The sequence below is a fragment of the Hippopotamus amphibius genome, chromosome 13 (assembly GCF_030028045.1).
Source record: "Hippopotamus amphibius kiboko isolate mHipAmp2 chromosome 13, mHipAmp2.hap2, whole genome shotgun sequence".
Lineage (NCBI taxonomy): Eukaryota > Metazoa > Chordata > Mammalia > Artiodactyla > Hippopotamidae > Hippopotamus > Hippopotamus amphibius.
The window spans coordinates 88776724-88797811 of record NC_080198.1 but is presented as its reverse complement, the minus strand read 5'-3'; the positions used below and the strand labels follow the sequence as shown (position 1 = coordinate 88797811).

At 33.9% G+C, this 21088-nt stretch overlaps 1 protein-coding gene across 8 annotated transcripts in view; it reads left to right on the top strand.

The window, feature by feature from the left end:
- The window catches only part of TET2 (tet methylcytosine dioxygenase 2), a 126324-nt gene that overhangs the window by 95156 nt on the left and 10080 nt on the right, over positions 1-21088 (top strand). For all 8 annotated transcript variants that reach the window (XM_057704870.1, XM_057704873.1, XM_057704867.1 and 5 more), the window contains 2 exons: positions 10341-10491; positions 12514-12603. In XM_057704870.1, the coding sequence (XP_057560853.1) occupies positions 10341-10491; positions 12514-12603 (241 nt within the window). The remainder of the gene's footprint in view (positions 1-10340; positions 10492-12513; positions 12604-21088) is intronic.

Here is a 21088-nt window from a genome sequence, read left to right as displayed (position 1 = left end):
ATTGGGCCAGGGTCTAAGAAAAATTATAATTTGTTTAACTGGTTTAAATAGGGGCAAGTACAAAACTATTAAAAGATGTGCTTCAAAAATTAAGAAATTTTAAAGGTCAATCTGTATACTTTTGCTTAACTTTGTCTATAATTTCAAGGTAAAGATGAGTAGTTATTTAGATGGTGTTCTAGCTTTGGGCTATCTATACTTAGAACAATCCTCCGAAAACGAAAAATATACTTGAGGTAGACAATTCAAGTAGACACTTAATCAATGGTAATAGAGACTTCACTCAGATATAGCTTTTGAAGTTTCTTCTACCCTGTAAAATAAAGTTTACTTTATGTCTGGCAGAAGTTAAAATTACGATTTTTTTGCCAAGAATGGAGGACAATCTGAAATTGGGGCTGCTGACTCATTTTAATGTTCAAAGCTGTGTGACCCTCATCACTGAGTTCTTATAAATCCCAGTGCCCACATGCACCATAACCACCCACTGTGAGTCCAGAAAAGAACTCTGAGAGCATCTTTCAGTGGGAAAGTCAAAACGGAGTTTTACATTTCCTTTGAGCCAAGCCAGCTGTTTCTCCTTTAAAGATTTCCCTTTGAGATTTCTCTTTTATGAGTAAGCCTAACCAATATTTTTTTGGCAAGTAAAAGTTGCGGGAGTGTATCTGTCATTATAAGAAAGTCAAAGCCAGAAATGTCTCTGCCATGCTGGGTGATATTAAACTTTTAAAGAAACTTTATATTATAAAAATTTTCCAGTATGCATAAATGGAGGAGTGCAGTATAATGAATCCCAGGGACCCACCACACAGCTTCAGAACTTATCAACATTTTACCAATCCTATTCCATATATTCTCCCCCACTTCCTAACCGCAACCCCACTGGTGTTTTAAAGCAAAACAGATGCCATATCATCTCACCTGTGTTCATTTCAGTGTTTCTCGCTAACAGATAAGGATTTTTTTTTTAACCAAACCTAGTCACAGTGTCATAATCATTCATCTCAAAATTGAGTGATTCTTTAATGTCATTTAATGTTCAGACCATATGCAAATTCTCTAATTGGATTCTGTTTCCAATATACACATATACCTATTATATTTACATATATATACATATATATAAAGTAAAAAAATATTGAGAAAAAGAAAGTCCATCTCTTGCATTTGATTGAGGCTTTTGAGTAGGTTCCAGTTCATGCCTATTGTCTAGCATAATTATTCATAGAACTTCATTTTACTCTCAAAAGTGTCCCAGTTTGTAAGATAAAGAAAGTCTATGATTCACAAGCCCCTTTTACTTTATACTAGTTTCCCCTCTCTCTTCCTCTCTTTTTTTTTTGCGGGGGCTACATTGGGTCTTCGTTGCTGTGCGCGGACTTTCTCTAGTTGCAGTGAGCAGGGGCTACTCTTCGTTGCAGTACACGGGCTTCTCATTGTGGTGGCTTCTCTTGTTGCGGAGCACAGGCTCTAGGTGCGCGTGGGCTTCAGTAGTTGCAGCACATGGCTCCAGAGTGCGCGGGCTTAGTAGCTGTGGCCCTGGGGCTCTAGAGTGCAGGCTCAGTAGCTGTGGTGCACAGGCTTAGTTGCTTTGCGGCATGTGGGATCTTCCTGGACCAGGGATCAAACCCATTTCCCCTGCATTGGCAGGCATATTCTTAACCATAGCACCACCAGGAAAGTTCCTCTCCTCTCTTTATCATGAATTTATGCACTAAAGAGACTGTATGATTTGCTTTGTAAAATCTCCCACATTCAGGACTTGGTTGTGCACACTTGCTTAACTTGTTCCTCTATCACCAATATCTTCTGTACACTGGTGGTTAGAGACTTACATATGTATGTATGTATGTATATGTTAGCAAAATGCTTCATAAGTGATGCTGAAATAATCCTAGTTCTTTACACCCATCCAGAGGGACACAATATCTGCTTTGTTCCATTTGTAGTGATTTTATGAGTGTTCAGTTCAGGAGACGTTAGCTTGATCCACCCATCTTAAAGTTTCCTAGACAACTTTTACCTAATGGTTTAGCACGTCCATTGATGATTATTACCCATTTCCATTAGTTTGCAAATTGATAATTTTCTTATTTTTTAATGTTGCATAAATTTATTTGTTGTACACATTTAAATTAATTTATTTTGCTAGTTTTTCCATTGTTGCATAAGTTTGAAAAGCTGGTCTAATTTTTTCATTTAAATTTCTTTTTTTTTTTTTTACAGTTAGAAACCCAGAGAGGTTGAGAATGTTTTTTAATATCTGTTGTATAGGTAAATATTTTTATTACAATTTCTCTGATTTGTTATTTAGCCATTAGTCAAATTCTGAGCCATGTTAAAATGAGGCTACAATGTGAAAGTTCTAACAATATTTGAAAGGCCCCTATAGAAATAAAAGTGCCTTTTTAGTAGCAACTTCATGTAGGAAATCACCTTGAAGTCATTTTATGTAGTGATTTTTTTTTTAACTTAGGTATAGTTCACACATCATAAAATTCACCCTTTTATAGTATACAATACAGTACTTTAGTATATTCACAAAGCTGTGCAACATTTTCATCACTCCCGAAAGGAAACTTCATACCCATTAGGCAGTCACTTCCCATTCGCTTCCCCCTAAATGGTAACTACTAATCAACTTTCTGTCTGTATAGATTTGCCTCTTCTGGGCATTTCACATTAAGAGAATCACTAAGCATAATGTGTGTTTTTTTTTAATTTTTATTTTTTAAAACTTTAATGGAGTATAGTTGATTTACAATGTTATATTAGTTTCAGGTGTACAGCATAGTGATTCAGTTATACATATACATATATTCATTCTTTTTCAGATTCTTTTCCCATATAGGTTATTTTAGGATATTGAGTAGAGTTTCCTGTGCTATACAGTAGAGCCTTGTTGGTTATCTAATTTGTATATAGTAGTGTGTATATGTTAATCCCAAATTCTAATTTATCCCTCCTCTCCCCACTCCACACATTTCCCCTTTGGTATTCATAAGTTTGTTTCTGAAATCTGTGAGTCTGTTTCTGTTTTGTAAATCATTTTTTAAAAAATTAGATTCCACATATGAGTGATACCATATTTGTCTTTCTCTGTCTGACTAACTTCACTTAGCATGATAATCTCTAGGTCCATCCATGTTGCTGCAAATGGCATTATTTCATTCTTTTTTATGACTGAGTAATATTCCATTGTACATAATGTAGTACATCTTCTTTATCCATTCCTCTGTCAATGGACAGTTAGGTTGCTTCCATGTCTTGGCTATTGTAAATAGTGCTGCTATTAACACTGGGTGCATGTATCTTTTCAAATTATGGTCTACTCTGAATATATGCCCAGGAGTGGGATTGCTGGATTATATGGTAGTTCTATTTTTAGTTTTTAAAGGAACATCCATACTGTTCTCCATAGTGGCTGTATCAATTTAAATTCCCATCAACAGTGTAGGAGGGTTCCCTTTACTCCCCACCCTCTCTGGCATTTATTGTTTGCAAACTTTTTGAGGATGGCCATCCTGGCCTGTGTGAGATGATACCTCATTGTAGTTTTGATTTGCATTTCTCTTATAATTAGTGATGTCAAGCATCTTTTCATGTGCTTTTTGGCTATCTGTATGTCTTCTTTGGAGAAATGTCTGTTTTTGGATTGCGTTGTTAATTTTTTGACATAGAGCTACATGAGATGTTTGTATATTTTGGAGATTAATCCCTTGTCAGTTGTTTTGTTTGCAAATATTTTCTCCCATTCTGTGGGTTGTCTTTTTCATTTTATGGTTTCCTTTGCTGTGCAGAAGATTTTAAGTTTAATTAGGTCCCATTTGTTTACTTTTGTTTTTATTTTCATTACTCTAGGAGAGGGATCAAAAAAGATCTTGCTGCAATTTATGTGAGTGTTCTACCTATGTTTTCTTCTTAGAGTTTTATAGTGTCCAGCTTTATATTGAGGTCTTTGATCCATTTCAAGTTTATTTTTTGGTATGGTTTTAGAGAACATTCTAATTTTTTTACATGTAGCTGTCCAGTTTTTCCAGCACCACTTATTGAAGAGGCTGTCTTTTCTCCATTGTATATTCTTTCCTCCTCCAAAGATAAGGTGACCATATGTACATGGATTTATTTCTGTTCCCTTGATCTATATTTCTGTTTTTGCCCCAGTACCAAGAACTGTTTTGATGACTGTAGCCTTGTAGTATAGTCTGAAGTCAGGGAGCCTGATTCCTCCAGCTTCGTTTTTCTTTCTCAGGATTGCTTTGGCTCTTCAGGGTCTTTTGTGTTTCCATACAAACTTAAAAATTTTTTGTTCTGGTTTTGTGAAAAATGCCACTGGTAATTTGATAGGGATTGCATTGAATCTGTAGATTGCCTTGGGTAGTATAGTCATTTTGACAGTACTGAGTCTTCCAATCCAAGAACATGGAATATCTTTCCATCTGTTTCTGTCATCTTTGATTTCTTTCATCAGCGTCTTATAGTCTTCAGAGTACAGGTCTTTTGCCTGCTTAGGTAGGTTTATTCCTACATATTTTATTCCTAGGTATTTATAATGTTTTAAAGGTTCATCCATGTCACAACATTAATCAGTACTTTATTCCTTTTTATGGCTGAATAATATCCCATTTTGTATATAAACCACATTTTCTTTCTTTATCACTTCATGGACATTTCAGTTATTTACACTTTTTGGCTATTATGAATAATGCTGCTATGAATATCTGTGTACGAGTTTCTGTATCTACATATATTTTCAGTTCTTTTGGGTATATACCTAGAAGTGACATTGTTGGTTATATAGTAACTATGTTTAACCTTTTGAGGAACTGCCAAACTGTTTTCCAAAGCAGCTGCACCACTCTTCATGCCTACCAACAATATATAGAGGTTCTGATGTTTCCACATTCTCACCGAAACTAATATTGTCTGCCTTTTTTATTATAGCCTTTCCAGTGGGTATAATGTTTTTGATTTGCATTTCCCTAATGAGTAATGATGTTAGTCATTATTTCATTTGCTGTTGGCTATTCATATACCTTCTTTGTAGAAATCCTTACTTATATCTCATGCTCATTTTTTAATTGTGTTAATTGAGTTGTAAGAGTTCTTTATATATTCTGGGCACTAGAATTTATCAGATATATGGTTTGAAGATGTTTTCTCATTTTGTTTGTTGTTTCTTCATTTGATGATATCCTTGAAGCACAAAAGTTTTTAATTTTGATGAAATCAGATTTGTCCATTTTTTAAATTAATTGCTTGTACTTTCAGTTTCATATCTAAGAAATCACTGCCTAATCCAAGGTCTTGAAGATTTACACCAATGTTTTCTTCCCAGAGTATTATAGTTTTAGCTCTTACATATAGGTCTTTGATCACGGTTGAGTTATGATGTGAGATAAGGGTTCAACTTCATTCTTTTGCATGTGGCTATCCAGTTGTCTTAGCATCATTTGTTGAAGAGAGTATTTTTTTCCATATTGAATGGTCTTGTCATTCTTGTTGAAAATTAATAGACAAAGATGTATGGGTCATTTCAGGGCTCTTCTGTTAATTTACATATCTACCCTTATGCCAAAACTACATGGTGTTGATTGCTGTAGTTGTTGTGGTAAAGTTTGCAATTAGGTTGTATAAATCTTCCAAATGTTTTTCTTTTACAGGATTGTTTTGGCTACTCTGGGTCATTTTCATGTCCCTATGAATTTTAGGATCAACTTTTCAATTTCCCCATCTGGGGTTTTGACAGAGGTTCTGTTGAATCAATAAATTAATTGGGAATTATTGACATCTTAATATTGTCTTCCTATTTATTAGCACAGGATGTCTTTACATTTATTTAAGATTTTAATTTCTTTCAATGGTGTTTTATAGTTTTCAGTGTACAAGTCCTACACTTCTTTTGTCAAATCCTAAATATTTTATTCTCTTTGATGCTATTTTAAGTGGGATTTTTTTTTTTTTTTTTTTTGGTGTTGCTATATTTTGGTGACAACCAGTAGAGGGATGTAGTGAATGTCTATATAGGCTGCTGTTGTCATCACCCTTTTAAAAAAAAAAATTATTTGGTTGCATCGGGTCTTTGTTGCACCACACAGGACCTTTCATTATGGTGCACAGGATCTTTGTTGAGGCACACGGGCTTCTCTAGTTGCAGCATGTGGGCTCTCTAGTTGTGGCATGCAGACTCCAGAGCAGGCGGGCTCAGTAGTTGTGGCTTGTGGGCTTAGTTGCCCTGCAGCATGTGGGATCTTAGTTCCCCTACCAGGGATCGAACCCACGTCCCCTGTATTGGAAGGTGGATACTTAACCTTAAGTGGGATTATTTTGATTTCAGTTTTGGGTTGTTCATTACTAGGATACACTTACACAATTGGTTTTTATATATTAACCTTGTATCCTACAAACTTATTTAACTAGTTTATTAGTGCTAATTTTTTGGTGGATTCCTTAGGATTTATACATACAAAATCATGTCATACAAATAGATATAGTTTAATTTCTTTGTTTCCAATCTGCTGGTGTCTTTACCTGTTTTTTTTTTTTTTATCCTTTTGCATAATTTCCTTGGCTAGAACCTACAGTAGATATTGAACAGAATTGGCAAGAGCAAACTTCTGTGGCTTGTCCCTAATTTTAGGGGGAAAACTTTCAGGTTTTCACCATTAGGTATGATGCTAAATGTAGGGTTTTTGTAAATGTTCTTTGTCAGATTGTACACTGAAAACTATAATCTTTTTTTCTATTCCTAGGTTGAGTATTTTTATCATGAAAGTGTTGGACTTTACTCAAATGATTTTTCTGCATTTCACTCTTAATGTGTTGTTTCATACTGATTGAGTTTTGTACATTGGACCAACATTGCATTTCTTGGATAGATATTACTTGGCCATAGTGTTTACTTTTTGTGTACGTTGCTGGATTTCATTTGCTAGTATTTTGTTGAGGATTTTTCCATCTATATTGGCAAGGGATATTGGTCTATAGTTTTCTTGTGATGTCTTAGTTTTTGGTTTCAGGGTAATACTGGATTCAGAGAATGCATTGAAAAGGATTCCCTCTTACATTATTTGGAAAAATTTGTAAAGGATGGGGGCTAATTCTTAAATGTTTGCTGGAATTCACCAGCAAAGTCATGTACTCCTGGGCTTATCCTTGTGGGGTTTTTTGATTACTAACACAATCTTTTTAATCTGTTATAGGTCTAGTCACAATTTCTATTTCTTCTTGAGTCAGTTTTAGTAGTTTGTGCTTTCTGGGAATTTGTCCATTTCATCTAAGTTATCTAATTTGTTGATAGATAATTTTTACAGTATTTCCTTATAATGCTTTTTATAAGGTCATTGGCAATATCCTCTTTTTCATTTCTAATTTTAGTAATTTGGGTCTTCTCTCTTTTTTCTTGGTCAGTCTAGTTAGTTTTGTCTACCAAGACCTCAGGCAGCCACAGTGTTCAAAAATTGCCTCTATTTTGAACAAATACCTCCAGTGGGGAAAAGGCTATATACAATAGGTGAACTCCAAGTCAGATCAAACGAAGAAAGCCTTGCCAGTGGGGTCTTCTAGAGAACTACCAAATAAGTAAAATAATGATATTTCTCTAGGAATGGGGTTTTAGAGGATGTCAAACCTAATTCTGCCCTATCCAGTGGTGGCCAGACTGCTGGTTTTCACCATAAATGTGGGCTGTTGGTTTTCAAGGCTGTCGTGGAGTTCTGGGGACAGTGAGACTAGGGCAGTTCTCACTGGTAAAGCTTAGCTTCTTACCAAAATTTCATTGCTTTTCTTGGATAAATGCTTCCTGAATGCTGCAAGCCTTTTGTTAATTTTCTTATTTCTGAAAAGTTGATTCTGACAATAGTTTCCAGGTTTCTTATTGCTTTTATGGAGGAGGAAATTTTCAGAGATCCTTATTCTGCCCTTTTTGCTGACATCTGTAAAACTGAAATTTCTAATTGTAACATTCCTTCTGCATTTATTAGATGGAATTCTTTAAAGAACTTTTCCTTACCAACTGTTTGGTTACCATTAAATATAGTTTGTAAACAAATGACAGAATAATGCATGGAAAGTATCTTTAGTTGTGAAATTTCAATATAGTGATTTGGTGCCTTAGGAACTATCCAAAAATGATCAGTTAGTTTGTTCTTTCTTTTTGGTATCATTATTAACTCATTTGAAAACAAAAAAGAAAGAAACCCTCATGGATTTTAACCTATATTCATTTCAATGAGAAATGATATTTAGAGATCACAGTATGTGTCCAGATGTACCCATTGCTACAAAGATATTGTTACTTTGGGCGTTTTCAGTGGGCAGATATAAGAAGTAATTTTTTTTTTTTACAAAGAGAAAGTTTGAGCTTTTTAACTCATGTCATGAGTTCATACTATTTCTTATTCATAGGATCACAGGATATTTACTTATCGTTAGACTTCTTTCATCTTACACTGAAATTCTTTTTTTTTTTTTTTTTGACATTAACAATGATTTCTTCATGTCACAACATACATAAGTAATTTCAAAATAATATCATTGCTACAAGTAAGACTACTGCTGCCCAGTGAGGTCAGGAGAGCAATACATAAGCAAAAGATCCAACTATCCACTTCTTGACATGTATCCAAAGGAAATGAAATCATTATCTTAAGGAGATATCTGCACTCCAATTGCAGCATCAGTCACAGTAACCAGGGTGTGGAGACAACCTAAGTGTCCATCAGTGGATAAATGGATAAAGAAGTGGTTTGTGTACACACACAGAGGAATATTAGTCAGCTGTTAAAAAGGAAATCCTGTCATTTTCGACAACATGGATGAATCTGGAGGGTATTATGCAAAATGAAATAAGCGAGACAGAGAAAGACAAATACTACATGGTATTACTTATGTATGGAATCAAAAACAAAAAACAAAAGTCAAACTCATAGAAACAGTAGGAAAGTGGTTGTGAGAGGCTGGGGGATGAGGAAAATAGGGGAGGTTGGTAAAGGGTATATATAATCTTTCAGTTATAAAATGAGTAAGGTCTGAGGATCCTAATGTATAACATGGTGACTATAGTTGATAACAGCTTACTATATAATTGAAATTTGCTAGAAGAGTCAAACATAAATGTTCTTTGCAAGAAAAAAAAAAGATAAATATGTGAGGTGATAGATGTGTTAATTAACTTGAAGGGGGAATCCTTTCATAATATATGCTTATATCAAATCATCACATTGTATACTTTAAATATCTTATAATTTTATTTGTCAATTATACCTTAATACAGCTGGAAAAAAAAAATGCCTACTGAACATAGTTTTCCTAGTGGGTCATTTTATCCTGTTTTTAATTTTTGGTTTCTTTGCTTATTTGTCTGTTTATTGCCTTTAGGATATAACTGACTTGGGCTGTGAAGTCACAATACTGTAGTTTAGCCAAAAACTGGAAAGCACTCAAATGCCCATCAGTGGTGGAATGGTTAATTTGTGGCCTATTCACACAATAGAAAACTGTACTCAGTGAATAAATGCATTAATAAAGTATAACTACATGCGGCAGTGTGAATGGATATTCCAAACAACGTTGAAGAAAAGAAGCAAGACACAAATCAGCTTATGCTAGATAATTGCACATACATGTGTATGTGTATGTTATTATGTGTGTGTATATATACACATACATACAGTTTTGCCTATTTTTATACTACAGTATAAAAATATATAGCATACTATATGTAGTATAAAAATAGTCAAAACTACACCCCCCCACACACATATATATAGCTGTGTGTACTATACTATACATAGTATAAAAATGGGCAGAACTGTATACATACATATATACACACATACTAAATTCAATAGGTTGATAGTGTATATAGTATAAAAATAGGCATGTATACACACACATACACACTATATATTCAATAGGAATATAGTATATTTTATATAGCATAAAAATAGGCAAAACTAATCTCTTCTGATAGAAGTTACTGTTAGGAGGACAATGTCTGGAAGGAAATATAAGATGGGATTTTGGGGTCAAGTATATCTTTTGTTTCTTAGTTTGAGTGGCACTCACCTGTGTATGTTTCATTTGTGAGTGACTGGAAGCTATAAAATTATGTGTACCTTTCTCTGTGTGTATTATACTGCAATAAAGTTTGTTTAAATTGTGTTTTAAAATCAGCTGAAATTGTTCTTTTCTGATGTGATTGTGGCACAGCTTAATATAGAGTTAGACTTCTTTTAAAACTAATTTGCACTCATTTTGGAATGTAGACACGCAGAATATGAGATTGATAGCCTAGACAATGCTATCCATAGTCATAAATCTGGTTCTTTATTTCTTAGGAGAACCTGTGCCTGTCAGGGGCTGGACCCAGAGACCTGTGGTGCCTCCTTTTCTTTTGGTTGTTCGTGGAGCATGTACTACAATGGATGTAAGTTTGCCAGAAGCAAGATCCCAAGAAAATTTAAGCTGCTTGGGGATGACCCAAAAGAGGTTTGTTTACTTCCTGATGTATAATCTGTTTATTTTTCATGGAGAATTGATGAGCGCAGATGAAGTGGACACTGTGATATACTCTGTTAAACTCTCATTAACAGAGAGAATTTCATCTCAGAGATGGATCAGTAAAATTTCGGCTAAACTGTAGACACACATAATAGTATTTTATAAAATTAGCATAATAACAACTATGTGATACTAAAGTAATAAAATTTGAGTAACATAAACTCTTTATACTCATGGCCTTTTGTATTTATTGTCTTTTATGTAAAGTCCAGAGTTTTACACAGCTGTCATTTCTAGATTAAAACTAAATATTAATACTTCAGTGTTAAAACTTTCATCTTTTGAACCTGAATTCATATTCGTGACTGCCACATTCATAAAAGACCATTTTCAACCTGTGAGATTTGATGGCTTAATGTTACTATAATAAATGCATTCAGGTAACTAAAACACATTTAGATTTTAATATAACAGTGTAGGTGAAATAAATGAACATTGATTTCTCATTGACATCACTGATTTTTGTCCTTTCTCTAGAATATGTATTTCTCAAAATATAACTTGTAGATTGGTATCAAATTTAACAAATTCTGGGTAACGTGTTCTAGAGTATGCTATGTGAGTAATCAGAAAACCTCAGTATATTTATCATTTAAATTTGATGAAATTTTTAGTAAATCTATACACAATTTTCTTTCAAATTTTAAATGTAATTGAAATATGCAGTTATACTACTGATATAATAATTTTTATATATCCCTCTAAATGAAAAATTTGTTAGCTTTATTATTTGTGACTAAAATAGTAAGTGGAAGTTTAATAAGATGCAAAAGCTCTTTGTCATGATATAAATTTTTTTATAGAATCATATTTTAATTAGCTGTATTAATGTGCTAGACATCCTCTTTTCATAAGAAAAAAACACAAATATTTAATAAACCTAATGAATAGCAATTTTGCATGCTGTCTTCCACTTTAAGTTTCACACTGGAGAGCTTTATCACCACTGCTTCATAAATGTTTATCACTCTGTTTCATGTAAACCAGATTCTGGGGATGGCTAGTGACATCCTCCCTCTGCAGTCAGAAACCTCCTCACCTTCTAAAATGCAAACAAGCATATCTCTGCCAGCTGGTTATATCTCCCAAGGTTTAGAGAAATCAGTGTAAAATGAGAACTTCTAAGTATGAATGGAACAACTGAATATTATCACCTACCATTTAAAAAAGCACATTCGAGAGTTTTAATGGTCAACGATGGTCAAAGGCAGGATTTATCATTATATTCTAAGTGTAACATTAAAAATTGTCAGTTCAAAAAAAAGTATATTCTTTGGTTGGGGGCAGGGGGGCGTGTGATTGAACATTTTTCCTTTCAAGTAAACTTTACAAAGTTTTTCGTATATACCACATTATAGTTCTTAGAGTTTTAGTCATATTTGAATCACGTAGTAACTTTCAGTTCTATGAAGTGATCATTTCAAATTTTATGATGCTATTTTTATAAACATTTAAAATATAAGATTAGAAATAGATTAAACCAAACAAATCCCTTCAATAGCTCATCTTCCTTGGCCACTAATTGGAGAAGTAGAGAATGTGACCTTTTAAAGACCATATGGTTTCATTCTCCTAATCCTACTACCAGCATAGACTTATATTAATAATATGCCAAATATCTGCATGCAAAGTAGAAAATTGATCAATCTCATGAAAGTACCAAAGAACTAGATATTTAACAGCACATACAAAAACAGGTGATAGATATATGGTCTATACTTTTCATTTAGAAATAGTCATGTTAAGATGATATTTAGTTCTTGGGCTGGCCAAAAAGTTTGTTTGGGGTTTTCTGTAAGATGTAACAAACTTTTTGGTCAACCCAGTATTTAATAAGAGACACTATATATTGTGATTTGGATCTAAGATAGGAGAAAAAATCTAATTGATAGCCTCTCTCATATATGGATAGACTGGATTTAGAATTTAATAGGTATTCATTTTATACAGGAAGAGAAACTGGAGTCTCATTTACAAAACCTGTCCACTCTCATGGCACCAACGTACAAGAAACTTGCACCTGATGCGTATAATAATCAGGTAAGTCTAAACAGTTATTGACAATGATTGGAACGCTTTAGTTACTCATTATTGATGACCTGTCTTTCCAAAAATATTTTTAAAGCAATGATTTTCCTTTATTTTTCTAACTTTTTCTGTTTCTAATGGTTGAAACCACTGCACTGTTCTGTTTTCCATATATGAAAATTACACCATCCAAAAGAGTGGTTTTTTGGCCTCTTTAATCTGTAAAGATAATGAGCTTTTAAGGCTCACAAGCTCTTTTACCTACAAATCTTGTTCTCATATGGATAATTTTATCTCTGTAAGCAGACTTCAGTGATTAATTAAAATCATATGGCTCAAACCATAGGTTCTAACCACCTGTTAACTGTTTTCATAGCAAGTCTACACATATAAAGCTATGGGTGTATTACTTTGTAAGTGTACATACATGTGTCTAAATATGTCAGATTTTGCTAGATTTTTTTTCTTTTTTTTTTTTTCTTTTGGCCTTGGCTCCATGACCAAACAAAACTTTTGTTGTTTTTCCCTGTTTTCTAAGTATGTGCTAGGTTGTACCTATATGGAAGTTTGGGTGATTTGTTCAGAAATGTTCATGAAGGAGGCAGAAGACTGTGAAGTCTACACTGTTTCAATAACATCAACAACAAAAGCACTAAATGAAAGCCTGTTATGAACAAGATGTTGTGTTTAGCCACTGTGGACCTTAAGATGAGCAGTGTAGATCCTCTGTCTTTAAAAAACTCCTTCTTTAGAGGAGACAGATATGTAAAATGTCAGCTATAGAAAAAATGATAACAGCTGGGATAGACGCATGCACACATTTCTAAAGGAACAAAAAGTTTCTCCTCGAAAGTAGAGATGTAAGGTTACAAATGGCCTTGGAGGCCATACAAAGATCTTTGAACTTTATCTTGTAGGTAAGAGGCCTACCGTTGGGGTGTTCTAAGTATATATTGGGGACGGTGAGCATGAAGTAATTTAACTTTAAAAGGTCCCTCAAGACACATAAATGAAATACAGCTTATAGAAGATTAGAGAAGTAAGCTATTGCAATTATTGGACAAGAGAAGTTAAGGTCCTAATTTAACAAAATAGCAGTAGTGATAGAGAATATGAAATAAGTATGTGAAATATTTGGTGGAACTTATAAACTTAGTGACCAATTAGCTTTGAGGATGAGAAAAGAGAGAATTTGAGGATCCACCAAATTTCTGGCTTGGACAGGTGGTTCTATTCCTTAGTATCAGGAATCAGTGAGGAAAAGTAAGTTTGGAGGAGATAAAGAGAAGATGGTAAATTTCATTTTGGACATGCTAGGTTTGACATACTTTTAGGATAATTAGAAGAAAAATCCAGGTTAGACTGTGCTTTGAGAGTTATCAAAATGCAGGAAGTAGTAGTAAATGCAATTTTTCAGAGTGGAGATTATAAAGAGGAGAAGGGGCTAATGATTTTAACATTTAACATTTTAGTGGTGATTGGAAAAAGAGAAACCAGTGCAGGAAGGGCTGGGGTGGGAGCAATGGAATAGGAAAGGTTCAAACTTTAAGAGGAAGTGGAAGACTGATAGTTGGAAGAAAGCAGGAGGTGATGGGAAGGTCTTCAGAGCAGAGTACACAGCAACGCCGGTACGGGAAGTGTGAAGGGTAACACATTTTGCAAACACTGTCATTTAATACTGTTAAAGACTCTACGGGGACTAGATTAGTCTATAGAGCAGAGACAGGGGACCAATTCTAATTAACAATTTAGCTATTCTTGTTTCCACTGTGGATGTTAACATTTTCCCCAAACCCCAATTCTTTTTCTTTTTAAAGTAGAAGCAAAGGAGGCAACTTTAGTAATGATTGTCTCTTTATAAGCTGTCTTATGTTGCAAACTAAATTTTTAGAGACACATGAACGTCTATGAAAATGATTTTGAATGCTATTGATAACAGTGGGATTAATACTGTTATTTTACAACCTTACCTATTTTAATCTGTGTCACAAGAAAGTATAAGGAATGGTTTGGTACTGTTGTAAAATAATTCTGGGTGAGCAACACAATAAATCAAGCTATAAAAAGAAAATGAATTGAGTCTTTGTTGCTAGATTTCAAGTTTGACCATTTTCTGTTGAATGAATTTTTTATAGGGGATATTAATCAAATGGCTTTAACTGGGGAAAGGGACAGAACAACAAGCATTGGTGTTCTTCTTACTCCTTTGATTCTTATTATACACTGTCTCATACAAACTTGATTATCTAAACATTTATATTCTACCCTAGTACTTTTTGTTTGGGGCATTTTAGGCATTTCCTGAACCTGAAATATCTAAAATATGACAGTGTCCCACATTTTTAAGTTATAGCAAGATGATTAGGTATAAGTCCTTAGATGTGTTTGAATATTTGTATGTGAGTAAATGTGTAGATATACTAACCAGTTGGCATGAAGTTTCAGTTAAGCAAGGTGAGTAAGGTCTGGAGATCTGCTGTACAAGCGTACTTATAGTTAACAATAATGTACATTTAAAAATTTGTTACAAATGGGGCTCTCCTGTTAAGTATTCTCACCACAATAAAATAAAATTTAAATACACACATACATTCATACGTTTAAAAAATAAATGTAATTTCTATGCAGATGCAGAGAATGGACTGGAGGACACGGGGTTGGAGGAGCAGGGGGCGAAAGGGAAGCTGGGACGAAGTGAGAGAGTAGCATAGACATAGATACACTACCAACTGTAAAATAGATAGCTAGTGGGAAGTTGCTGTATAACAAAGGGAGAGCAACTCTATGATGGGTGATGCCTTAGAGGGCCAGGACAGGGAGGGTGGGATGGAGTTGCGGGAGGGAGGGAATATATGTATAAATACAGCTGATTCACTTTGGTGTACCTCAAAAGCTGGTACAAGAGTGTAAAGCAATTATATTTCAATAAAGAGCTTAAATAAATAAATAAACAAATAAATAAATGTAATTTCTATATAAACTAAATCAACTAATGGCCGAGAATGGAGAAGATTTTTTTTATATTGCGTGGTAGGTACTATTGGAAATGTTTATCCATGTGTCTTAACATGGTTTAGAGATCCAAAGAAACAGCCATGTGATCTTCTCCTGCAGCATAAGTAACACATCAAGGTTATGGATACTGTCAAAGTCTACTATTTGTTAGTTGCCTGCTTCCCCCAACTGAATATAATACCTTTATTTCTCATATATGAATGTTCTTCCTTGCTTTATTCCTTGATTTCATAAAGTCTTATGGCTAAAGTTAGGCTTCATTGGGTCTTCACAGCATTTCTGTCAGCTCCATGGAATTAGAATATAGGTTTTCTTAATTTAAATACTCCTTTTAGCTATATTTATCTTTTCTATGGTTATCTTCCCATTAAACTTTAGGCCTGAATTAGCAGGTTCAAATCTCAAAATCATGTGCTTTCATCATGTGTGGAGATAACATTTTAGACCAACAGAACTTTCTATGACAGTGGAAATATTTTCCATCTACACTGTTCAGAACGGTAGTTACTAGCCACATGTGGTTACTGAATACTTGCTATGTGGGCAGTGCAATTGAGTTAATGAGCTTCTCATTTTAATTAAATTTAAATTGCCACACATGGCTAGTAGCTACCATATTGAACACTGCAGATTTATACAATCAGAAAGCCATGCACTTAGAATTGTCCTCCAGACATAGAGATGAATTTCCAGTAATCCACAGACCCCTGCATGGCATTTCTTATGAGATGACATGAGTCTAAGGACCAGCTCAATTTTGTATACATTTTTATTCAAGGAACAGAATAAAGCTAACTAGACCACAACATGGCACAATATTATTACACTAATATACGTGTAGAGTCCCAGAAGGAGGACAGAAAAATATTTTTAAATATAACGGCCAATTATTTTTCAAAGTTGTTCAAAACAATAAACCCATTGATCCCAAAAGCTCAGCAAGCTCCAAATAGGGGGGCAGGGTGGAGAGAGATGATGAAAACAATATAAAGTCACATTAAAATCAGTTTGCTTACAGTGATTAAGAGAACATGTGAAAAGCAGATGGAGGGAAAAAAAAACATTACCTATAGGGAAAAAAATGATAATAGACACAGAAGACTTCAAGTCTGAGAAAGATGCAAGAAAAAAGAGGAGAAACATCCTTAAAGTACTGACAGAAAAAAAAAAAAAAGTATCAATCTGGAAATCTATAACCAGTAAAAACAACTCTCAAAAGTGAAAACAAGATAAAGGTTTTTTTTTCAGACATATAAAAGCTGAAATAATTTACCACCAGCAGTCTAAAACTTCAGAAATGTTAAAGGAAGCCCTCTGATAGAAAGGAAAATTATACCAGATAGAAATCTGGATTGACAAAAAGGAATGAAAACATCATAATTAGTAGATATGCAAGTAAAAAGCCTTTTTCCCCTTGTTTAAAACATTTCTTTAAAAGATAATTTGCTATTTTAAAGTATATTAAAAATGTAATTTAAGGTTTATAACATGTAAAAGTAGCACAGAATTGGAAGTATACTGTTGTAAGATTCTTATAATATATATGGATGGAATGGTATAATATTACTTGCATATAGACTGTACACTACACTGTAAACCTTAAAGCAGGCAGCCACCAAAAAAAAAGGTGAGTAATCCCACAGTAAAGAGATGAGAATGGAATAAATCCCAAGACATTTTTTAAAATATGGAACCAAAAGAAAGCTAAAACAAATGCAAAACAAATAGAAAATGGTATATTTAATCCCAGCCATATCAAAAACCACATTAAATGTAAATTTTTTTTACACTCCCAATTAAAAGGCAGAGCTTGTGATATTGAATAATCACACTGATTCAGAACAATTGCGATATTTAGAAAAGCAAGAACCAAGAAATACCATGCTAATGTCAATCAAGAGAAAGCTGGAGAGGCATTAATAGCAAAGTAGATTTTATAGCAAAGAATATTATAAAGAGGATCATTTTATAATGATAAAAAGGTCAGTTTAGCAGGAGAATATGATAATCCTAACTATGCAGCTAATGACAGCTTTAACTTTTATTAAACAAAAGCTGATACAACTAAAAACAAATCTACAATTACAGTTAGTTTTCAATGTATCTCTCTCAATAACCATTAGAACAAGTAGACAGAAAATCAGTGAGGGGATAGACGAATTGAACAACACTTTTAACCAAACTGATATTATTGACTGGTATAGAACTCCCCACGCAATGAGAGAATTAACATTATTTTCAAGTATACAAGGATGATTTACCAAAATAGTTTATACTCTGGGTCATGAAACAAGTATCAATAAATTTAAAAGCCACGAAGTATGTTCTCTGACCACAATGAAATTAAATTAAAAATCTGTACCAGGAGGATACCTACAAAATCCCTAAATATCTGGAAACTGAGTGACTTATTTCTCAATGACCTATGGGCCAAAGAATAAATCACAAGGGACAAAGTATTTCAAACTGAATGAAGATGAAGATGTGACAGTGAAATTTGTGGGATGCAGCTATGAGGCCTTAGAGAAAGATTTATAGCATTGAACATTTACATCAGAAAAATATAAAGTCTCATGTCAATGATCTATGCTTCCATCTTATGAAACTTGGAAAAAGAGAGCAATTTTAGCCATATAAAAGGCAGGAGGAAGGAAAAACAAAAGGTAAGAAGAGAAATCAGTGAAATAGAATACAGAAAACTACGTATCAGTAAAACCAAAAGCTAGTACTTTGAGTCAATTCGATTGAGAAAAAAAAGACAAGATACAAATTGTCAATATCAAGAATTAAAGATTAGACATCATTACAGATCCTACAGACATTAAAGAATAATAATGAAAACATTATTAAAACTTTATGAAATAAATTTAAGGACTTCGATTAAATGGGCAAAGTCCTTGAAAGGCACAAATTACCAAAGCTTACTAAAAAAAATAAATACCATAAATAGTCCTATATCTACTAAAAAATTAATTTGTAATTAACTTTCCCAAAAAGGAAACTCCAGGCCCAGATGATTTCCCTTCCAAATTTCACTCATTATTTAAGAAAGAAATAATAGTTCAATGGAAACTCTTCTAGAAAATAGCAAAGGAGTAAATATTTTCAACTCATTCTATGAGGCTGGAAATATCCTGACACTAAAATCAGACAAGGGCATTAAAGAAAAAAATAAAGTCCAATGATCTTCATGAATATTGATGTGAAAATTCTTAAATTTTATCTAAATACATCCAACAAGGAGGTGTGGAGAAAAGGGACCTCTCCTGCACTGTTGGTGGGAATGTAAGTTGGTACAGCCATTATGGAAAACAGTTTGGAGGTTCCTTAAAAAACTAAAAATGGAACTACCATATGACCCAATAATCCCACTGCTGGGCATATACCCAGAGAAAACCATAATCCAAAAAGAAACATACCACCGTATTCATTGCAGCACTATTTACAATAGCCAGGACATGGAAGCAACCTAAATGCCCATCAACAGATGAATGGATAAAGAAGATGTGGCACATATATACAATGGAATATTAGCCATGAAGAGGAATGAAATTGAGTTATTTGTAATGAGGTGGATAGACCTAGAGACTGTCATACAGAGAGAAGTAAATCAGAAAGAGAAAAACAAATACCGTATGCTAACTCATATATATGGAATCTAAAAAAATGGTACTGATGAACCCAGTGACAGGGCAAGAATAAAGATGCAGATGTAGAGAATGGACTTGAGGACACAGGATTGGGGGGTGGGGGTGGGGCAAAGGGGAAGCTAGGACGAAGTGAGAGAGTAGCATTGACAGATACACACTACCAAATGTAAAATAGATAGCTAGTGGGAAGTTGCTGCACAACATAGGGAGATCAATGTGATGATGGCTGATGACTTAGAGGGCCAGGATAGGGAGGGTGGGAGGGAGCCGTGGGAGGGAGGGGATATGGAGATATATGTATAAATACAGTTGATTCACTTTGGTCTACCTCAAAAACTGGCACAAGAGTGTAAAGCAATTATATTCCAATAAAGAGCTTAAATAAATAAATAAAAAATAAAGCAATTTATTCCAATAAAGAGCTTAAATAAATAAATAAATAAAATAAAATACATCCAACAATGTGTAAAAGGGATAATACATCATGATCAAATGGAGTTTATTTCAGGAACAGTTGGTTCATTTAACATTCAAAGATCAATCAGTGTGATTCACCACATTAACCAACATAATGGGGAAAAATATCTCAATAGAGAAAAAGCATTTGACAAAATTTAACATCTATAGAAGGAAACTTTCTCAGCCTAATAAAGGGCATAGATGAAAAACCTAAAGCTAACATCACACATAATGGTAAAAGACTGAACACTTTTCCACTAACAAGAACTCAAGTGCTAGTGTTTTTATGGTAAAGCAGCAAATTAAAGAAGACTTTCATTCCTTTTCTTGCTCAGCTAGGTGGAACCGTAATTTGCTTTGCTCTGTTTTGGGACATGAAACTTTTTAATGCTATTTTATTGTAATGGGATCATGCCTATTACCTAAGGTAGGCCTTTGCCATCTGTGAAAACTCAGTAAATGGAAAGCTAAAATTTTAAACACATTACATACTGGGAACAAGAAAAGAATGTCCATTCTCACCACTTCTAGTTAACATCTTTCTTTTTTAATTTTTCAAGTATGTTTTACTATTTGTTGAAGATGTTCTCTGTGCCATATTTATAAACAAACTTAATATACAATTGTCATACAATAATAAAAATATTTTATCAAATGGATGTTTGCTTAATAAAATTCAAGAAATGTTTTCAAGAATAGTTTTCATCTTGACAGCAAGCTTTTTATTTTCTTTTATCTTTATTGGCATATAACTGCTTTACAGTATTATGTTAGTTTCTGCTGTACAACAAAGTGAATCAGCCACATGTATACATATATCCCCATATCCCCTGCCTCTTGACCCTCCCTCCCAACCTCCCTATCCCATCCATTTAGGTCTTCACAAAGCATCAAGCTGATTTCCCTGTGCTCTGTAGTAGCTTCCCACTAGCCATCTATTTTACAGTTGGTAGTATGTATGTGTCAATGCTACTCTCTGACTACGTCCCAGCTTCCCCTCCCCCAGTGTCCTCAAGTCCGTTCTCTACATCTGCCTCTCTATTCCTACCCTGCCACTAGAAAACCATAATTCAAAAAGATACATGTACCACAGTGTTCACTGCAGCACTGTTTACAATAGCCAGGACATGGAAACAACCTAAATGTCCATCAACAGATGAACGGATAAAGAAGATGTGGCACATATATACAATGGAATGTCAGCCATAAAAAGGAATGAAATTGAGTTATTCGTAGTGAGATGGATAGACCTAGAGACTGTCATACAGAGTGAAGTAAACCAGAAAGAGAAAAACAAATACCGTATCCTAACACATATATATGGAATCTAGAAAAATGGTACTGATGAACCTACTGACAGCAAGCTTTTTGTG